General features: G+C 39.3%; 1 protein-coding gene across 1 annotated transcript in view; it reads left to right on the top strand.

Moving 5' to 3' along the window:
* Positions 1-15,270: 15,270 nt before the first annotated feature.
* The window catches only part of galnt9 (polypeptide N-acetylgalactosaminyltransferase 9), a 77,709-nt gene continuing 73,994 nt past the window's right edge, over positions 15,271-18,985 (top strand). Inside the window, exon 1 of the mRNA XM_058070779.2 lies at positions 15,271-16,196. Coding sequence (XP_057926762.2) covers positions 15,956-16,196 — 241 coding nt within the window. The 5' untranslated portion in view covers positions 15,271-15,955. The remainder of the gene's footprint in view (positions 16,197-18,985) is intronic.

The raw sequence follows: 18,985 nt of genomic DNA, 5'->3' as shown, positions 1-18,985 counted from the left end.
CACACATTTGTTGAATATGGTTTAAAAACACAAATTACATTGTTGCAAGGTCAGTTGTTATCCACACACAAACATTGACCCATACGTTTACATATGGAAGAAGGGCCAACATTTATAGTAACATTTCTGTATTTGTGTGGACAGGGCTTCCAAGCAGTCATGCAAAATGTGTCATGATTATGATAAAAAAAATGTGTCATAACCAGTTACACAAAGTTCAGCTAGCAGGCCATATACTGTACTCCTCCTATTTTAGTGGTATTGCAGTTTTATCTGTAAAGCTACTGACCAGGACATGGTTTACGAGGGTGCAGGATGAAGATTGGAGTAAGAATGGAATGAGGAGAGAGAGGAGTGGAGATCCACTAGCAGATTGTGTTAATGTTATCTTCATCACTTATTTGTGTAGTGCTATTTGGATTGGATATTGAGTACAGAAATAGATGGCATCTTGTTATGGAACCTGGAAGGAGATACTGTATGTGTTGTATACTGCAAAGGACTCTGCTGGAGCACTTATATTGTTTTTAAAAAGAGCATTTATAATTGTGTTTGTAAAAAAAAAAATTGCTTATTTGAGCTATCAATCACATGACCTAACTCTAACCCATGTTTGTATGAACCAGAGTAAAAAATCCTCAGAGAGAGTTCACACTATTCTAAAAATATCAATGCGGTCCTTTTTAGCACAACAAAATTGACAAATGCATCTAAGGGCATGAGCCCAAAAATATTACATTGCAGGAAAGCAACATCTCTGCCATGGCAAAACATACTCACACCTCCCTGGAATTTAAATTAGATGTGAAGTAATATATTCCACTGAGTTTGACAAACATCTAGCAGAGGTAACACAGAGAAATGCACACCATTACACCTGATGTCATTTAAAAATAACTCATTCAGGATGCTGTGTCAAATGTATTCAAATTTGGCATCGTGCTTGCCTTTGCGATTGACACTGAATAAAACATTTCTGCTATAGGATGCTTGCTTGTAAGGAATCTAAGCTGTACTGAAACATGTGTGGAAGACAGAAGATGGAATTTAAATAAGTGTATGTTAAGACAATTTATCTGCACACTTGCAGTCTGACACGTATGCTGTATTTATGGTATTTTCCGGACTATAAGTCACACTTTTTTCCATGGTTTGGCTGGTCCTGCGACTTAACACTTATACATAAGACTAACTTATGTAACTGACTGCTGCTGAAGTCCTACGCCTTTCCAACATTACTTGGACCAAACAGTAAATAACAATTTATCAGTTTCTAAAAAGTTTTCTGTGCAGGTTATTGTGTGTAGCTGCCCTATATGAGTCCACAACTTGATAGGGCTGAAAAATTCCCCTTTAATGGGGGGGGGCCTATTTTTGCACTTTTCTGAGCTATAAACGTAGTTAGAATGTTGTATTCTTGTGTTAAACGATGCCAAATTTTCAGATAATGAGGTTTGCGGATTTAGGAAGTGAGCCCTGAAAGAAGTTTGCGTTGGCTTTAAACGCTCGATTTCAAGATTCTGGAAAATCTAAAAAGTTTTCTGTAGGTTATTGTGTGTAGCTGCTCTATAGGAGACCACAAGTCAATACAAAGGATAAAACAGACATATTTAGCCATGTGTGTTGATATTAATGAAGCATTTCCAACTATATCTATGAGTATCAGAAGTAAGAAGCCGGTACCAATCCATTCTTACATTGGATGTGTGAAAAATAGCCAAAAGGAAGTAAAGTTGTTTCCACATTCCCAATTCCTTGTGGATCTAAGTTCACTTGTCAGGGCAATTGTCTGCATGGCATTAAAAGTTATTTCACTGGTGGTGAAATCTTAAGCATTGGCCAAAGTCACTGTGTTCTTGTAAAATTAGTCTTTTTATACAGTATGTGCTTTTTATATTAATAGAACCACATCAAACTAGCACGGCACTTATGGTATTTTTGATGCAGAACTCTGAACTACGCAATCAGTCACGCAATCGTACATGTACTTCAGTGTGAAGATGCATCGGGATGATTACCAAGAAGGGATATTTCAGGACATGCCTTCGTTGTCAAATTTATCAAACACATTACAAAGAGTCACCATTCCCAGTCTTCTTTTTTAGCATGAACAGCTTTCTGAAACAGCTGGAGGAGTCTTTAGGGACTTGTAGCACAAGTCTGACAGAAGGAGTGATTGCAATCTTGCTAAAAAACATGCCCTCAATGTTCTGCACATTATTCTGACACGGAATGCCCCATACAGTAATAATACATGGGCATTTTTTATGTCGGTTTGTAGAAGCTCCTGCATGTATTTAGAAGAAATATCTACATCTTAAAATCTGTTTTGTCTTTAGTCTTGCTTATGAACTCCACCAATATATATTATCAGTATTACTATTCATACTTTATGTGTTTTTTAGGACACTTATAAAGGGCAAAGGACAAACATCTCTTTGTATGTATATGTATGAATATCCTGCTATTATGTTCCAAAGTAAACATTTAATAACCGAATATCATAAAAATATTTAATGTTGAATATAATTTACAGTTAATCAATTAATTTTCCACCAATTGCAATGTATTACATGCATCAATGTATCATTGCTGCATAGTCATTGTGACCTATTAAATCCGGTTATCAGGGCAACACTGACCTCTAGTGGCAAAAACGGTGACAGCAGCTCTAATTCATATGATAAATACCTGTCATGCGTCACAGTTATGTATTGTCCTAAGAAAAGTAAGAAGAGTATGAATAATAAGTGTCAATCACGCATGTAACTGCAAAATAAAATAATATATTCCTTTATTAGTCCCACGAGGTAAAGTTCCAAACCTATTATATATTTTTATTAATTACTGTGTTTTAATTTTCTGCACTTAAAAGTTATTTTTGATAGGGTGTGAAAAATAATACTGCAAGTTAGGAGTACAAGTACCAGATTAAACACTGCATTTTGTTGTAGATTTTCATAACCACAGGCAACAAAATATTATTAATATAGTGTGGATTCAGAAAGTGCAGCCTTTTTTCAAAATTAAATACATATTTTTTTCCTCCTCATGATTTTTGTCACTCTATTATGACAACATGGAAAGTTTTTTTTGAAAACTAAGAAATCACATTTAGTATTCACAGCCTTTGCTTATAATACTTTATTGATGCAATGTTGCAGTTTCGCCCATATTTGCAGTACCTCTACCTCACTGAACTTTACAGATGCACTGCAGCCAATATAGTACATAGTACTATATGCAACAAAACTATAATCCAGTTACAGCAGAGGGCAGCATTTTCCTTTGTATCAGGCCTTCCATCATTTTTAAGTCCATCATGATTAATGTATTGCTGTTTGTGCTCTTAATGTGTACATTTCCTTCTCATTCAGGTTACATTCAGCTGAGCTTTATCCCCAATCAAACACTAAAACACCACATGAGTTGCTGACACACCGCAGTTGAATTAGCAATCACTTGTTAGCAGTGTGTGCCGCTCCTCGCCCTCCTCTCTACCTCCCGTCCTCTCCTCATTAGAAAATCCCTGATCTAATTATGTGCACAATTGATCAGTGGAACCATTTCTGCTCTGTCTTCATTAATTGCTAATTGAAAGACATCTACAAAATTAGTGAAGCTACTCTGTGGACTGCAAACGATGGAGTCATTTTCTGCTTGCTTAGAAAATACATTTTCATAAGGTATATGATATAATGATAACAATATTGGTCAGGAAGATACGGTTTGTTATTGCACTTTGACTGGGCTAATATTTAATCATAATTATGCCCTAACATAACTACAGTATGTATTTCTGCTAAGATTAACATTAATGCCATTATCTGTCCAAAACAAGTCCTCCACATGCTTGTCACCTGATTCAAAAAGCCTTGGGTGTCTAGGCAAGTGAAGTCTGTCCTTCATTATCTCTGTTCCTCACAGACATCACCCAACCCCCCCAGCATATGTGGTTCCCTGTATACTAAATATTTTAGCATGAATAGAAAATGTTCATTTCATTTTCAGTATAGAAAATGGATGGATGGAATACAATGCAATACAGACCTCCAAAGCCAAACAATTTTAATTTGGATCTTTATAGATATTCTCAATATAATATAAAAATGGGGGGTTAGTTTCTTCTTGGCCCAAGACATTTGCCGCTATTTAGAAATCAAACTCCTCAAATGAATGAAGTTGTTTTTGTGTACTCCTGCCAACAGACATATCAGAATAAGACCATACCTTTGCAGAGGATGACTGATTGCATCATTGAGCTACATAAATTATTTTTAGTCTGAAGGGATTTTTGTGAAGTATATTTTGCTTCCTGGTTAGAAATGCAAAATGTTTTTTTTTTTTCCAATATCAATGTTTTCCAATATCAATGTCAATATCAATGTCAATATCACAGTACAGTCGTTTCCTGCATTTTGTGGCTTCACTTTTCAAAACTACATTAATTGATGAATTCTGCTTTAAATTTATCATTTTCATTAAGGCATTAAAATGGCTAAATGAAGTAAAATACATGTATAAAGCATTCAAAGGACACATTCAGAGACATTGATGAAATATTCTAGTCACTAGTCACACTAGTCGCTAGGTGACAGTAATGCTACTGCGATGTTCAATGAGACATACCACACCAGCTTCATATTTGATCGCCAGAACAACAGGCTTTTATTGCAGGTTTGAAATACATTATTTACCAAAGGCCAAATATGACATAATAAAAGTCCCTTGTATTATTGCAGCCGTAACCCACATCAAGCTGAAACTCAAACCTGAACCCCCGACATCACTTCCTGTTTGCCACATCACTTCCTGTTCGCCACTCAGTCTTCGACACATTCACAGCAACACATGAGCATGAGTCTTGCATATTTACATTTATTATGTCTTCTATAGGGCTGCACGGCGGTCGAGTGGTTAGCGTGCAGACCTCACAGCTAGGAGAAGAGGGTTCAATTACGCCCTCGGCCATGTCTGTGTGGAGTTGTCATGTTCTCCCCATGCATGCGTGGGTTTTCTCCGGGTACTCCGGTTTCCTCCCACATTCCAAAAACATGCTAGGTTAAGTGGCAACTCCAAATTGTCCATAGGTATGAATGTGAGTGTGAATGGTTGTTTGTCTATATATGCCCTGTGATTGGCTGGCGACCAGTCCAGGGTGCACCCCGCGTCTCGCCCGAAGACAGCTGGGATAGGCTCCAGCACCCACTGCAACCCTCATGAGGATTAACGGTAGAAAATGAATGAATGTCTTCTATTTTGGTTTTTACGAGTGTAAAGGGTGTAATTTAATAATATAAAAAAAATGATTTTGAAAGTTATATACAGGTGTTCTATCTTTAACTATGAAAATATTCAATTTATAAATAAAGAATCTTACACGAACAGAAAGCTTCTGAGATCTTCCAAAACCTGCACCTATTCAATTTTCTTGAATTTCGAAAACGCCCACTCTGCTTTGATTGGTCCTACTCAGCTTGTACAAAGCTCACTTCCAAATGCGCAAACGTCATTATCGGAAACTTTAGCATTGTTTAAAGCATAATAAGTCCTTTTTAATGACAAGTACTTGTTTCCAGCTTCTGGACTTCTTCTGGTCCTTCATTTCAACTAATGTAGATTTCACAGTTTCCCAGTTGTTTCCCCTGTTTGTAAAAGTGGTGCCACGTCGTTATGGATTTGAATCTTGGCTCAGAATGTTCTCCTTATGGGTTCAACTTGTGTACTCCTACCACAGTATAATGTTAGGGTAATTGGAGACTTTAAATTGCCTTTAGGAATGAATGTAAATGGTTGTTTGTTTATGTGTCCTGCGATTGCATGACCCCTACTTCGAGGTCTACCCTGCCTCTCCTCCGAAGTCAGCTGAGATAGCCTTCAGCTCACCTCTGACCCTGAAGGTGATAAACGGAATAAAATGAATTATTTTCAAATTAATTGACTGTATGTCGATATTGTAGCGACAACAAAACCTTCAGCTAAAGAATCACACTCTTCTATTGGATCACATGTTCTAATTATTGGTGAATAAAAACACTTTTTCCTCATATTTATCATATGTTTATATGATTATGTTAAGATGCAATACAAGCAATGCCAGTGTAAAATAATGTGCAGGAAAAACATTTACTCCAGGAGAATGGCAGGACTAATTACCTCTGTGTGGCTTGAAGTGGAACAGTTGAACAGAGCGCAGATTAGAGAGCATTCTCCAGTGCCCATTAATCAAACACATTGGAATTAACTTTCAATTGACTTTAGTACTCACCCGCATTAAAATAGATGCCACGAATAAAAATGGAGAAAGCAGAGTTTGTCACACTAGTTTAAAACAGAGATATTTCCATTTCAATTTGTCTTTAAAAACAAAATGAAGCAATTTGAAGCACCAGTAGTCGTTTCATTTCCTGGGGTTTCTTCACAGTGGACTGCGTGATAAATGATTCAAGGGCCAGGAAGATGCAGCATAGATTTTAGATGTTCTGACTATCTGGTAATACATTTTAAGGTTTGGGATGTTTTCACAAAAAAAGTACTTGAATGTCCTTCAGTGGACAGCACAGACAGCTGTTGCAAAGGTAAGATAAGGTTATAAAAAAAAAGATTTTCCCCCAGAATGATACATACAAAAAAAAAACAATGTGAAAGAAATATAAATGATTGATGAAATGGATAAATATCCATTTACACTGTTGTTGGCGTATTGAAAATGGCAGAGGAAAGAGAGTTTATTCTTTACTCTTTTACAACATTAGTGTTCTGAGCAATTTGCACGAGAGATAGGGAGGTCATGACCCCTGCAATAATCACATCCAGCCAATATAATCACATCATTCCGATTTAATAAAAATGCACATTATCTTGCATTAACATAATTTTCTTTATTTATATCATTTGCCAGCAAAACACAAGCCCCCCCCTCCCCTGCTGAATATTTTTTCTGCTTCCATATAAAATGCAAACCTTTCCAAACATACCAGGTAACTGATATACTGTATTAGATAAACAGTAAACAGTAAACAAACATGGTTGCTGACCGTACTGTGACAAGCGAATTTCCGCAAAGTAGCATTTAATGTTTACAAATTGAATATTTTTGCAGATAAAGCATAGCAAAACTATTTATAACCTATATATGGGTTTTAACATTATTACAGCCCCGTAGACTTGAAATAACACCCCTATAGTCACCTTTACACTCATATTACTCTATATAGTAGACATATGGTTATTGTCTTATCAATGTAATGTACGTCAAGATGGTTGAAAATTCGTTAGCCTTTTTATATGAATTTTTATTCATCATGTGCCTGTAAGACATAAGAAAACATAGCATTGAAGTATTCAACACTTCCTTGTTCGAGAGGCGGGGTACAGCCTGGACTGGTCACCAGCCAATCACAGGGCACATATAGACAAACAACCATTCACACTCACATTCATACCTATGGACAATTTGGAGTCGCCAATTAACCTAGCATGTTTTTGGAATGTGGGAGGAAACCGGAGTACCCGGAGAAAACCCACGCATGCACGGGGGAGAACATGGAAACTCCACACAGAGATGGCCGAGGGTGGAATTGAACCCTTGTTTCCTAGCTGTGAAATCTGTGTGCTAACCACTAGACCGCTGTGCATAAAAGACATTAAATATGCTTAAAGACAATGGCAAACAGCAAGTATTTTCGTGGGCTACAATCCAAGGATGTTCAACTCCATCCATCCATTTTTTATATTTCTTATCCTCACAAAGGTCACCTATCCCAGCTGTCTTCGGGAGAGAGGCGGGGCACCGCCGTGCAGCCCTAAAATGCTTATTTTCTTATGAAAAACTGTGATATAACGAGGGAAGACGTACTGTTCTCACATTCAACAAATATCATGTTACTTTAAAAACCACAAGACAGTCCCTTACTATACTGTATACTATGATGATGGATTTCTGTTCTCCACTTGGCTTACTGGTTACCATCATTGATCACTATCTTGCAAGTCTTCTCATTATGGGTGATGTTGTGGACCGGTATTTTCTTGTGGTGTGAAACAAATCAATGAAAAACCAATGACACTAACACATTCACTTAGCTTTAGTGTGACTGTTATTGATCATTTTTAATTCTATTTCCTGCTCACTGATGAACAAAAACTCTATTGCGTTACAGCTGTGCTGCAGTATCAACTGGTAAATGAATATCTTCCACAAGCACACAGACACACAGTGCTACACCCAGCCCCTTCACTGCCCTCTAATCAGCCATTTGGCACTGTGTGTGTGTGTGTGTGTATTGTAGGATTATGAACGTGAAACAAATGACTAGCAGCTCTTTGCACCCGTGTTGACCTCAGCCGTTGCAATTCTTTGCGCCATTCAGCCTCCATGTGTGCACACCTTGTTCGCCACACAGCTTCACAGTTGCTCATTCCCACCACCTCGACTTTCTTTCTGCTCCCACGCACATTCCATGTTCGATGGCAGATCTTTCTAATTACATCTGCAAGACACATTCGCACGGTTCTCCATCTTTAATTACAAGTGAGCAAATGGGGACTTTGAACTGCAGGGAGCAGACACAGACATTGACATTGTCGCTCTTAGCCTAGTATTTTTAATTTTAATGGAAAAAAATCTTGTGTTGGAATAAAGCTGACCACACATCATCATCATCATCTTTGTGGCATTGATGGGATGTCAAGCATGATATGTTTGTCCAACGAGGATTTAGAATGCTTGGTTTTAAGGCGGGTTTCCAAGCTGTGACCATAGGCTGACAATAGCATGATGCTGTGTTTGTGAAGAGGAATTCCAGTCGGAGGTGTTGCATGCTTTTGATCCTCTCTGCCAGCGGAAACTATATTCTTTGAAACAGTTATGCTATACTGTAAATTGCTGTTGCGTTCTGTTCTGGCGACATTCCGTGTGCTTTGGGGAAGCCATTTTTCATTTTCTTTGTGCACATGTCCTCATCATTACTGATGTGCGACGCCACTGATTCCGAGGTCTCTGTTATTTAGTTACTTATAACTGTGTTTATGTTAATGATGTACATTACTTTAAAGGGGAACTGCACTGTTTTGGGAATTTTGCCCATCATTCACAATCCTTTTGTGAAACATAAACATATTCATTTCCCTTTTCTGTGCATTATAACACAAGAAATTAGTTAATATGACCTAGCTAACAATGCACGTCATTGAGAAACCATCTAAAAAAAAATCTAACTGTTTGATATACATGCTGTGATCATGCAAGAACAAGTACATTGACATAACATGGTGCCAATTGATCCTATAGAGGTTCAGGGTATTAAAAATCATTTAAATTATATAGATTAACTGCGTGTTGTGAGAAAGGACAACGGGAAGCTTGAAGTTTTGAACAATATTGTGGAGAGGATGATGGGTGTATGACATTTCACAAGTTTAGGGGTGTGATGCTCTCTCCAGAGGGCTGCAGGTCTGATCCCAGCTACAACAGGCAGAGAAGCTCCATAGGGAGTCGGATGGAGCATCCTGTGACAGTGCACCCGTACAGAAGAGAGGCTGTAGGAATGGTAAACCAAACTGAACTGCGTTTATAGGATGGAAATGTAATCCATAGACTACAGGAAAAAAAAAACGGTTGTCAATGTTTTCCCAGAGCTGCACACTAAATATTCCATTCCGCAGGGTTATTATTCTAATTTAGTTAAGACGTGGCCAGAGGTGCAATGTGAATGAGCTAAGTTGATGCAGACAGAACTGGGGCTTAGCTATTAGCCTTAGGGTCAATGTGATAATGTATGAACTTAGTGCTGGCCGGAAAGCAGACAGCACTACATTAGTGACCACAAAGTGTCTTCGGGTGGTTGGTGTTTTATCCAGGTAGTGGCACAGCAAGTCTGTATATCAGGTGATCAGAGACAAGCATATGTTGTTGTGTACTATGGGTTTTTTTTTGTATTATATTTGCCATGCCCAATAGAGCAACATGCTTTAGTTTTGCAGAGTTATGGCATTCTATTGGAGGGCTATATAGTAGGTCTGGAAAAAATAGATTAAAACTAAATAATGTACCATACATGTCAACATTTCCATTATAAAATCAGGAAAATGTTTGGGAAGATAAGGGAAGTTGGTGGGAAGACCCTAACTGCTGTCACTCAAGCATGGATACCATCACCGTTGTCATCTACCACACTGGAGATGATATTTGTTTTAATAAACTTTTCCAATGAAAACTGAATGTTATGCACTCCATTCATTTTCTATACCACCAATCTTTTTTTTTTGGTCATGGGTGAGCTGAAGCCTATCCCAGCTGACCTTCAGGGAAAAGCAGGACAAATAGAAAACACAATACATTCAGTCTCATTCATACCATGAATAAGTTGGTACTGAACACACCCTCCTTGCATGGAAGTCATTTGTGAGCCAGCCAGTTTCACAAATACATCATGTAAATGTAACACTGACTTGTTATGAGACCTTCTGATATACAGTAGTGGCCTATAATTGTGCTCTGCTGTTTTGAACTGCTAATAACTTTAGAGCTAAGATGAATTTCTGCTTTTGTTTATCTCTTTTGTCCACATTCATTCTTATTATGTGTTTCTAGTGTGTCCTGTTTTCCGTGAATCTTGGCCTTTTCTTGGCAGACCCACCTGCATTGTTTGCCATGCTCAGCTTGCTGGATCTCAAGCCTTTGGTGCCAAGACACCCTCCGGAGTTTGCAACTCGCTTTCATCTCTGAGTCTGCATCCAGTGTCTTGCTTGGCTATACAATCTAAGGCTTAACACAACTTTATACTATTTCTCAATGAACACACAAACAGTGAAGATAACAATTAGGTATTATTGTATCATTAATGGCAGCAAACGTCACTCTGCTTGCTTACCTTCTGTGAACAACTCAAATTCCATCCATTTTCCATGCTCACAATGAGTGTGCTGTGTGCTGGAGCTTATCCCAGCTGTCTTTGGGTGAGAGGCGTGGACTGGTCGCCAGCCAATCACAGGGCACATATAGACAAACAACCATTCACACTCACATTCATGCCTATTGAAGGTATTTGCTCAATTTTGCTAGCTAAAGATAACAGCTAAAACATAGTCTCACAAATACAGACAAAAGATACTTAGAGATGCACCCACACAAAAAAAGGTGAGAAACATCAGTAAGGTGGAAACATCGGGTACGCATATGACAGCTTGCTTTGCAAGAAAGGAAAAGCAGAATGTTCCCGACGCCTTGATGCCCCTGCGAACAAAGGAAAGAGATGCCTTGATGCCCCGGCGAACAAAGGAAAACAGAAACACCATGAAAGCGGTTCAAGCAAGGGCAGTGGCGAAAGCTGATTGGTCCAGGACTCCAGCCTTGAGTGTATAAAAGGCCAGGCAGGGAAAGGAAGGGTGCTTTTTTGCAGCTGCGCTGTAATAAAACCCGCTTACTTGTAGGCATACAGGGACTGCAAATAAGCCTGGACATCTGTATTAGGTATTGTTGTCAGGAATAAACAATCTGGTTCTTATTCTATGATTTGGTTCTTTAAGTTTGCCTTATCCTTTATTCAAAACCCACTTGGAGTCCTCAGGGGGAGGATTTCTACACTATGGACAATTTGGAATCACCAATTTACCTAGCACCTAGCAGTTTTTTGTAATGTGGGAGCCCAAGCGGAGATTCCAACCCAGGTCTTTCCGATCTCCTGACTGTGTGGCCTACATGCTAACCACTCATCCACAGTGCAGCCAGCATCAAATTTACCATGGAAAAAAAAAATAGTGGCATGCATCCAACCAAATGTTACCCCAAAAGCATTCACTCTCTGGTGTCTGGCTAAGTTTCATTTCATCCATCACTTTCAAATGAAAGCTTTCATTACTGACTGACATGCAGCACATATGATGGACTCTGTGTGTCCGCCCACTGAATATGTTCAAACGGCTCATGTGGAATAAGTTCATGAGACAACTGATAGCTGGCAATGGCCCAGGTTAATATGGCTAGTGCCAGTGAGTTCCAGTGTCTGCATTCTCACAAGCAAGCAGGGGTGCTGAATGCAGAATTCAGAATCTTCAGAGAGTCTTTCACAGGGATCAGTGAGTCTGTAGCTGCTGCATAAGCTGCTCAGATGAGGCCCTGCAGCTGATGTGGTTGGAACAGTCACTTCCCCCCACATTCAGGCTTTTTTCTGCAGACCTCAAATCAAATCCATATCATTTATAGTGGAACTCACATGCTGCAGGATCCCAATTAAACCATGCTCAAAGGCAAAGGTTTTTCGAATAGACAGGGGAAAGGCATGAGAGCTGCAAGACCAGAGAGGAAATGCATAGTTCACCATCATTAAAATACAAAGGGTGCATAATGCAAAAGAATGTGTTTCATCACAACTCTGACTGTGACTCTGCTGGTGCGTATTTTTTACTCATTTTTCAATATTGGGCACACATGATTACTGATATTTTAAGATGTAAAGGATGACTGAACATCATCTTTTATTTCCTTCTTTGAAAGAAACAATGAGACCATGCTCTAGTACACAGCACAATATAACTGTGTACACCTCCTACGCGGTTCTCATGCTGAAAAATAAAAACTCTCGAGTAACGTTTGGCTTTATTGAAGTCACCTATGCCTTGCTGGTACCAGATGTTCCCTTAAGAGATCTGTGCTTTCTCAAAAAGGTCACAGTTGTCTTCTGATTAGAATGATGCAACAAACAAATCAAAGGCGTTAAATCTGAGATCCCTGTGTGGGTGGGAAGTGGGATCAAAGTACTTTGGGCAGCTCTTAGTAAGTCTGCCTCAGCATGATGAAATAAAAATAAACATTCTGCAAATATACATGATTTCCAAGTCATAAGTCATGTGGAAACCTATGTTAAAACTTTCAAGTCTGTGAGAAGAAAGTAATTTGGAATCATATGCTGACTGTTCCTGTCACAATTACTGAATGCATACAGCTACTTTGAGCCTAAAAGTGAGCTTGTACTTTTTTTTATTTTTTTTATAAATACAAACATTATAGCAACATCCTTCAACATCATGCAAATGTGCAGCAAAGAGGTTTGGAGGTGATGAAATGAGAGCCAACACTTAGTAAATGTCTGCATGGCATTGCCATGTCATCATTGTTGCTTTTTCCCTCTTTCTACGACTTCAGAACCTAAATGTGTTTTGACTGGAAAAAATAATTGCTTATTTGACATGAATAAGGTGCATATTTTCCACTTTAATTTAGATTTTGATCTTTTCTGAAATAGCTCAGAGATATATGTACACACTAATGCTATTGTGTGTCATCATAAACATCTAATATTAGTAACAAAGAAGTTATTTTCACACACCATGTGGGATCTGGGATGCAATACAGTACAATTTCTGTACTGACTTCTTTGACATTTATCAGGATCAGTGTGCCATTATTTGTCTTATTCTGCTTGTTTTACCATATGTAATATTCTTCATGGGTAATTTTGATATGTTTAAATTAAAACTGGGCTGCACAGTGGACTAGTGGTTAGCACACAGACCTCACAGCTAAGAAACCAGGGTTCAATCCCACCCTTGGCCATCTCAGTGTGAAGTTTGCATGTTCTCCCCGTGCATGCGTGGGTTTTCTCCGGGTACTCCGGTTTCCTCCCACATTCCAAAAACATGCTAGGTTAATTGGCAACTCCAAATTGTCCATAGGTATGAATGTGAGTGTGAATGGTTGTTTGTCTATATGTGCCCTGCGATTGGCTGGCGACCAGTCCAGGGTAGAAAATGAATGAATAATTTAAAACTACCTTGTTTGTCAAAACTGCTCTTGCATTGGATATTGTTATCATGATTGTACATATTGACCAATGATTCCCAAACACTGCATAGTACCACGCTAGTGTTTTGAGGGGCCAGTTGAAGTGGCTTGAGCATCTAGTCTGGATGCCTCCAAGGGGAGATGTTCCAGGCATTCCCAGCAGGGAGAAGGCCCAGGGGCAGACCAAGGACACGCTAGAGCGATTATGGCTCACAGCTGGCCTGAGAATGCTAGATCTGCCTCCTGGTGGAATTGGAAGAGGTAGCTGGGGACTGGCATGTCTGGGCTTCCCACTGAGACTGCTGCCCCCATGACCTGCACCCATATAAGCGGAAGAAAAATGGATGGATGGATGGATGGATAGTTGGCCTATAAGGACAGTACCCACACTCATTATCACAACATAAATAGTGCTAAATTAATAGTCAATAATTAGTGCCAATGATATGAGGCAAAAATTACGCATAGTAACTCGCACACACTTTTCTCCATTGCAATCTACACTAGCAACACAACACTTGTGATTCAGCAAATAATTTTTTTGCACAAATTAGTTGTAGATTTGATTTCATAATGGTGACTTGCTTCTTACTTAGTATTTTATTTATATTATTGATTTTTTTTAAATGACTCCAAATTGTCCATAGGTATAAATGTGAGTGTGAATGGTTGTTTGTCTATATGTGCCCTGTGATTGGCTGGCGACCAGTCCAGGGTGTACCCCACCTCTCACCAGAAGACAGCTGGGATAGGTTCCAGCATGCCCGCAACCCTAGTGAGGATAACCAGTATAAAAAATGGATGGATGGACTATTCCGTTCAATTCAGTAAAATGTTTATGTTTATTCTCTTTAACTTTCACATGCCCCCCCCCCCAATTATTGTATGTTCTTATTTATTGTATGTTCTCTTTTATTTTGTATTTTGTATTGGTGATTTTATATCTTCTGTACAGCGACCTTGGGTGTCCTGAAAGGCGCTTTGAAATAAAAAATGTATTATTATTATTATTATTATTATTATTATTATTATTATTATTATTCTTTCCTTTCAGACACGTTCTAAGCAACGGCACCGTTTCAAAAGTACAGGATAACAGGTAAACAATGCCCAAACCTACTACAGTTTGAGGTTGTACCACACCACTCACTCAAAGTCAGCTGGGATAGGCTCCAGCTTACCTATGACCCCAAAGAGGACGGTCAGTAGAGGTAAATGAATAAATAAATGAATGAAATTGCACAAATGTATATAATTTATTTGTGTATAGAATTTATTCATTTGTGTGCCAGCATGTTCACACACATGTCCTGAAATGTAATAGAATGTGGGGTAAAATGCAAGCAATCCACACATATAGTGGATGAAAACATATATATATATATATATATATAAACATTTCTGACACAGCTTTTACACATGAGCAGGTAATAGGCGGAGGCGGCTGCTCTTCCATGTGTAACCACGCACTTTCTGCCTTTTATTCTGTGCTTTAAGACCAATTGAGCTCATGACTATTCATGGACGAGCCTGTGCACGTCAGGACGCAGCACATCGAGCTGGGAGGCTGCGTGGAGGAGAGACAACATGCCACACTGGCCCGGCTGCATCTCTCCCATCTCTCCTTGCTTTGCTTTTAGGGCGAATCGGCTTTTATAGGGGGACGAGGACCACAAGAAACCCGTTCAACAACAAAGGATAAGACACGTCTCCTTTTTGTCCTGTCATTTGTGTTTGAAAGCATGCATGCACGTTTCGGAGCTAAGCTGCTCGGTTTTATATTTGCACACACGAACGTATCGAGTGACAGCAGGACCATGTTATTGTTGTCTTTCTCCGGGATGATGGACGATACATATCGGGACTAACCAAGTGGCGACTTATCACGGTGCTGGGGAGATGCTTGGGAACCGCCGTGGGCTGTTTGAGATGATAAACGTGTCCCGGCTGTAATCCCCACGACAAGAGCCATTGTTGCTTCCCCGGAACCGATAGCACCCAACCTTCGAGTTTGCTTGTTCACTTCGTGGTGCTCCGAGTGAACTGACCGTGGTGCTGAAGAGATCTGCGTTGACCTTTTCTCGAGTGGAAAGTCACCCTCCACGAAGACCCTGCAAGGTGGCCGAGAGGACCACCACGCATGAACTGTTTGGACTATTTAGGGTCACTTTCATGGCTGTGGCACGCAAAATAAAAACTTTGCTAACCGTCAACATCTTAGTGTTCGTGGGCATCATCCTGTTCTCGGTTTACTGCAGGATCCAGGACCGCTCTGAAGAGCTTGTTCAGATTGGACGCACTTCCGAGCAGAGGCTGCGGGCCAGACATGGCAAAGTTACCAACTTGGTAGACAGGCAGTCTATTCTGCAGCGGCTGGAGAGGCTGGAAGATGTCGTCTACAATCAGCTGAACGGTATGAATCAATAACAATTGACTCAACTATTACTTCATTTATGTAAATGATGTTATTATGCCTCATGTTGTTGATGAACTGGGAAATACTTCATTTAATTGCTTTAAAGCAGGATGGTGTACACTAGTGCAGTATTTGATTAATGCATGTAATATTGATAGACCTGACTAATGGAATATTTAACAAATGTCAAATGTTACACCTAACCAAGTTGCTGTAAAGTTTCTCGCAGCATTTTATTAATAACAAAATACACATTGAGTGACATTGAAATGATTATGATTATACCGAGGAACATTAGTGCCTATGATATTAGAACTGTTTTTGATCCTATGATGTAAATTATCACAATTCTACACAACCTGGATGCAGGTTGTGAACTGTTGTTGTAGTTTGTACTGGCAGCCAGTAGATGGTACAAAAATCTCAACAGCCCTCTACTTAAAATTCCCTCCCTTAAACTGGATAATAACTGGAATGCCGGTGCACATTTAATGAAAACATATGTAGAGCTCAGAATGTGGTGGGCTTCATGGATTTGGATACAAGTTGTGGTTCTGTTCACAATGACGTCATTACATACTCTGCATAACACAGCACTCATAACATTCGTAAATGCTAAACATTATATTCTATATTGCAACATGCTGGAGTCCCACAAATGCTTGTTAATGATTAAAAGCATACGTATGCTAAAGAAGTACTGGAGAAGTACTCGTTCATGCAGTGCTTCATCTGCTCTGTAAGTAGCAACAGCAGGGCGTACTTGTCACAATAGAGAAGATGGATAGCATTAAAACAAATATGTTGCCATCAACTCTAAAAATAACAAAAGAGTACACTGAAAATTTGAATTTTAACAGCAACTGGACTACAAAATATGCATTTACTGAAAATGCATTAGGGAAGATGACACTGTTTCATAGGACTATAAAACCCAAGGGCACTTTCAGCCAATACATCCCCCATCCACTCATGGCCCTGATTATTGAGAGGTGGGTGGTTCTACATTTTTAAAATTGGACCTGTGCAAAACTCTGGAGTGTAAAAATACATATATAATGTACTATATATATAATATTGCTATAGAAATCCTTTTTTCAATGCTTTTTTACCGTTGGGCTCTAACAGTGTCTGCCAAGAAAAATTCTGGCACTTTGACAAATCTGTAATTGAGGATCACTGCTCTATAGTATTGTAAAATATTATGGCCAAGTATTTAACAAAGACAAAAAGAACAATGTACCTTTTCATTACGCCTCTTCAAAAGTCAGCCAACTTTCTTCTGGGCATCCCGCTCATGTCTTTAGAGATCGCATCCCTCAGGTCTGACTCCCCCTGTAGCATGGCAAAATTCAATTTTAATCGGTGAACCCCGCAGCATTTCTCTCATGCATTTGTTTTTTAGATTTGTGTGTGTGTTTTTGGCATTTGGAGCGTTTTCCGATTGGATTTGTTTTACGGTGGTTTAAGTGTTTATTTTGCATCATTTCTGTCTGGACCACTGGGACGTTTGGCGTTCGCTTACACCATAGAAGCCTCTTCAAATAAAGCTTAAAGTCTACATTCATCCATTTTGCATACCGCTTATCCTCACTAGGGCTGCGGGTATGCTGGAGCCTATCCCAGCTGTCTTCAGATGAGAGGCGGGGTACACCCTGGACTGGTCGCCAGCCAATCACAGGGCACATATAGACAACCATTCGCACTCATTCAAGTTTACATATAGTACTGACTATTCAGGTTGATTGATGATAATGATTACTTTCATTCATTCATTCATTCATTTTATACCGCTTTTCCTCACGAGGGTCGCGGGGGTGCTGGAGCCTATCCCAGCTGTCTTCGGGAGAGAGGCGGGGTACACCCTGGACTGGTCGCCAGCCAATCACAGGGCACATATAGACAAACAACCATTGACACTCATACATAGTACTGGCTATTGATGATAATGATTACTTTCATTCTAAGGTAAATAAAGGCAAAATCATACACAAATCTTATATCACAAATTACTGAACTGCATATATGCATCACATATTGTATAGCATATTGACAGTCCAAAACAATCTACGCATGTGGAAATTAATAAAATATAACTGCTCATCAGCCATAATTATCCATTGTAATTTTCCATTGACAATGTCAGTGTTTACTCAAGAGTGCTCACCAGCTGGAAACATTCACTGACTGTCACAATTGCTGTGGGATTTGTCTTGCAGTTTTTTAATAGCAAACTTCATCATATTCGCTATCCACAGGTCATTCGCTGCCCCTTTGTTTAAATTGTGCATAGACCACAAATTGTCTTCCATGGCCAGTGGGAATAGCCATGGTGAGAAGAGGACCCAGCATGCCAGTGACTATTAACATGTCCAGCAGCAATATGAAGTAATTACCCATTCTCTCTGTTGTTTATTGCCTTCCAATGGCATGCCACGGGAGTTACACCAAGGTCCAATTAGATTTGAAGGACATAAACAAGTCTTGGAATTGTACTTTCTGTTTTTCTCCTGTAGGGCGACCAGACTTGTAACAAGAAAACAACAGTCAACATTTGTCAGCAGCACATTTTGCAGCACAAAGCATCGACATAAAGGTTATCAGCTGCCAAGCTTAGCTGTGGATGCCACCGCCTTTTGCTAATCAGATGAAAAGGTTTTAAGCTTGTTAACAAGCTTATGAAGCAGTGTTTTGACCTTAAGTAGTGCATTAGGACCAGCAGGCATCCCCTCACCGGTACTTGTTGAAGCTCATTGTTACTGTACACAAACAAGCTTAACTGCTGT

The sequence above is a fragment of the Doryrhamphus excisus genome, linkage group LG3 (genome assembly GCF_037039965.1).
Source record: "Doryrhamphus excisus strain RoL-2023G ecotype Guam linkage group LG3, RoL_Dexc_Guam_v1.1, whole genome shotgun sequence".
Lineage (NCBI taxonomy): Eukaryota > Metazoa > Chordata > Actinopteri > Syngnathiformes > Syngnathidae > Doryrhamphus > Doryrhamphus excisus.
Note: the sequence above shows the minus strand (reverse complement) of the source record. Positions and strands in the feature narration are given on the sequence as shown.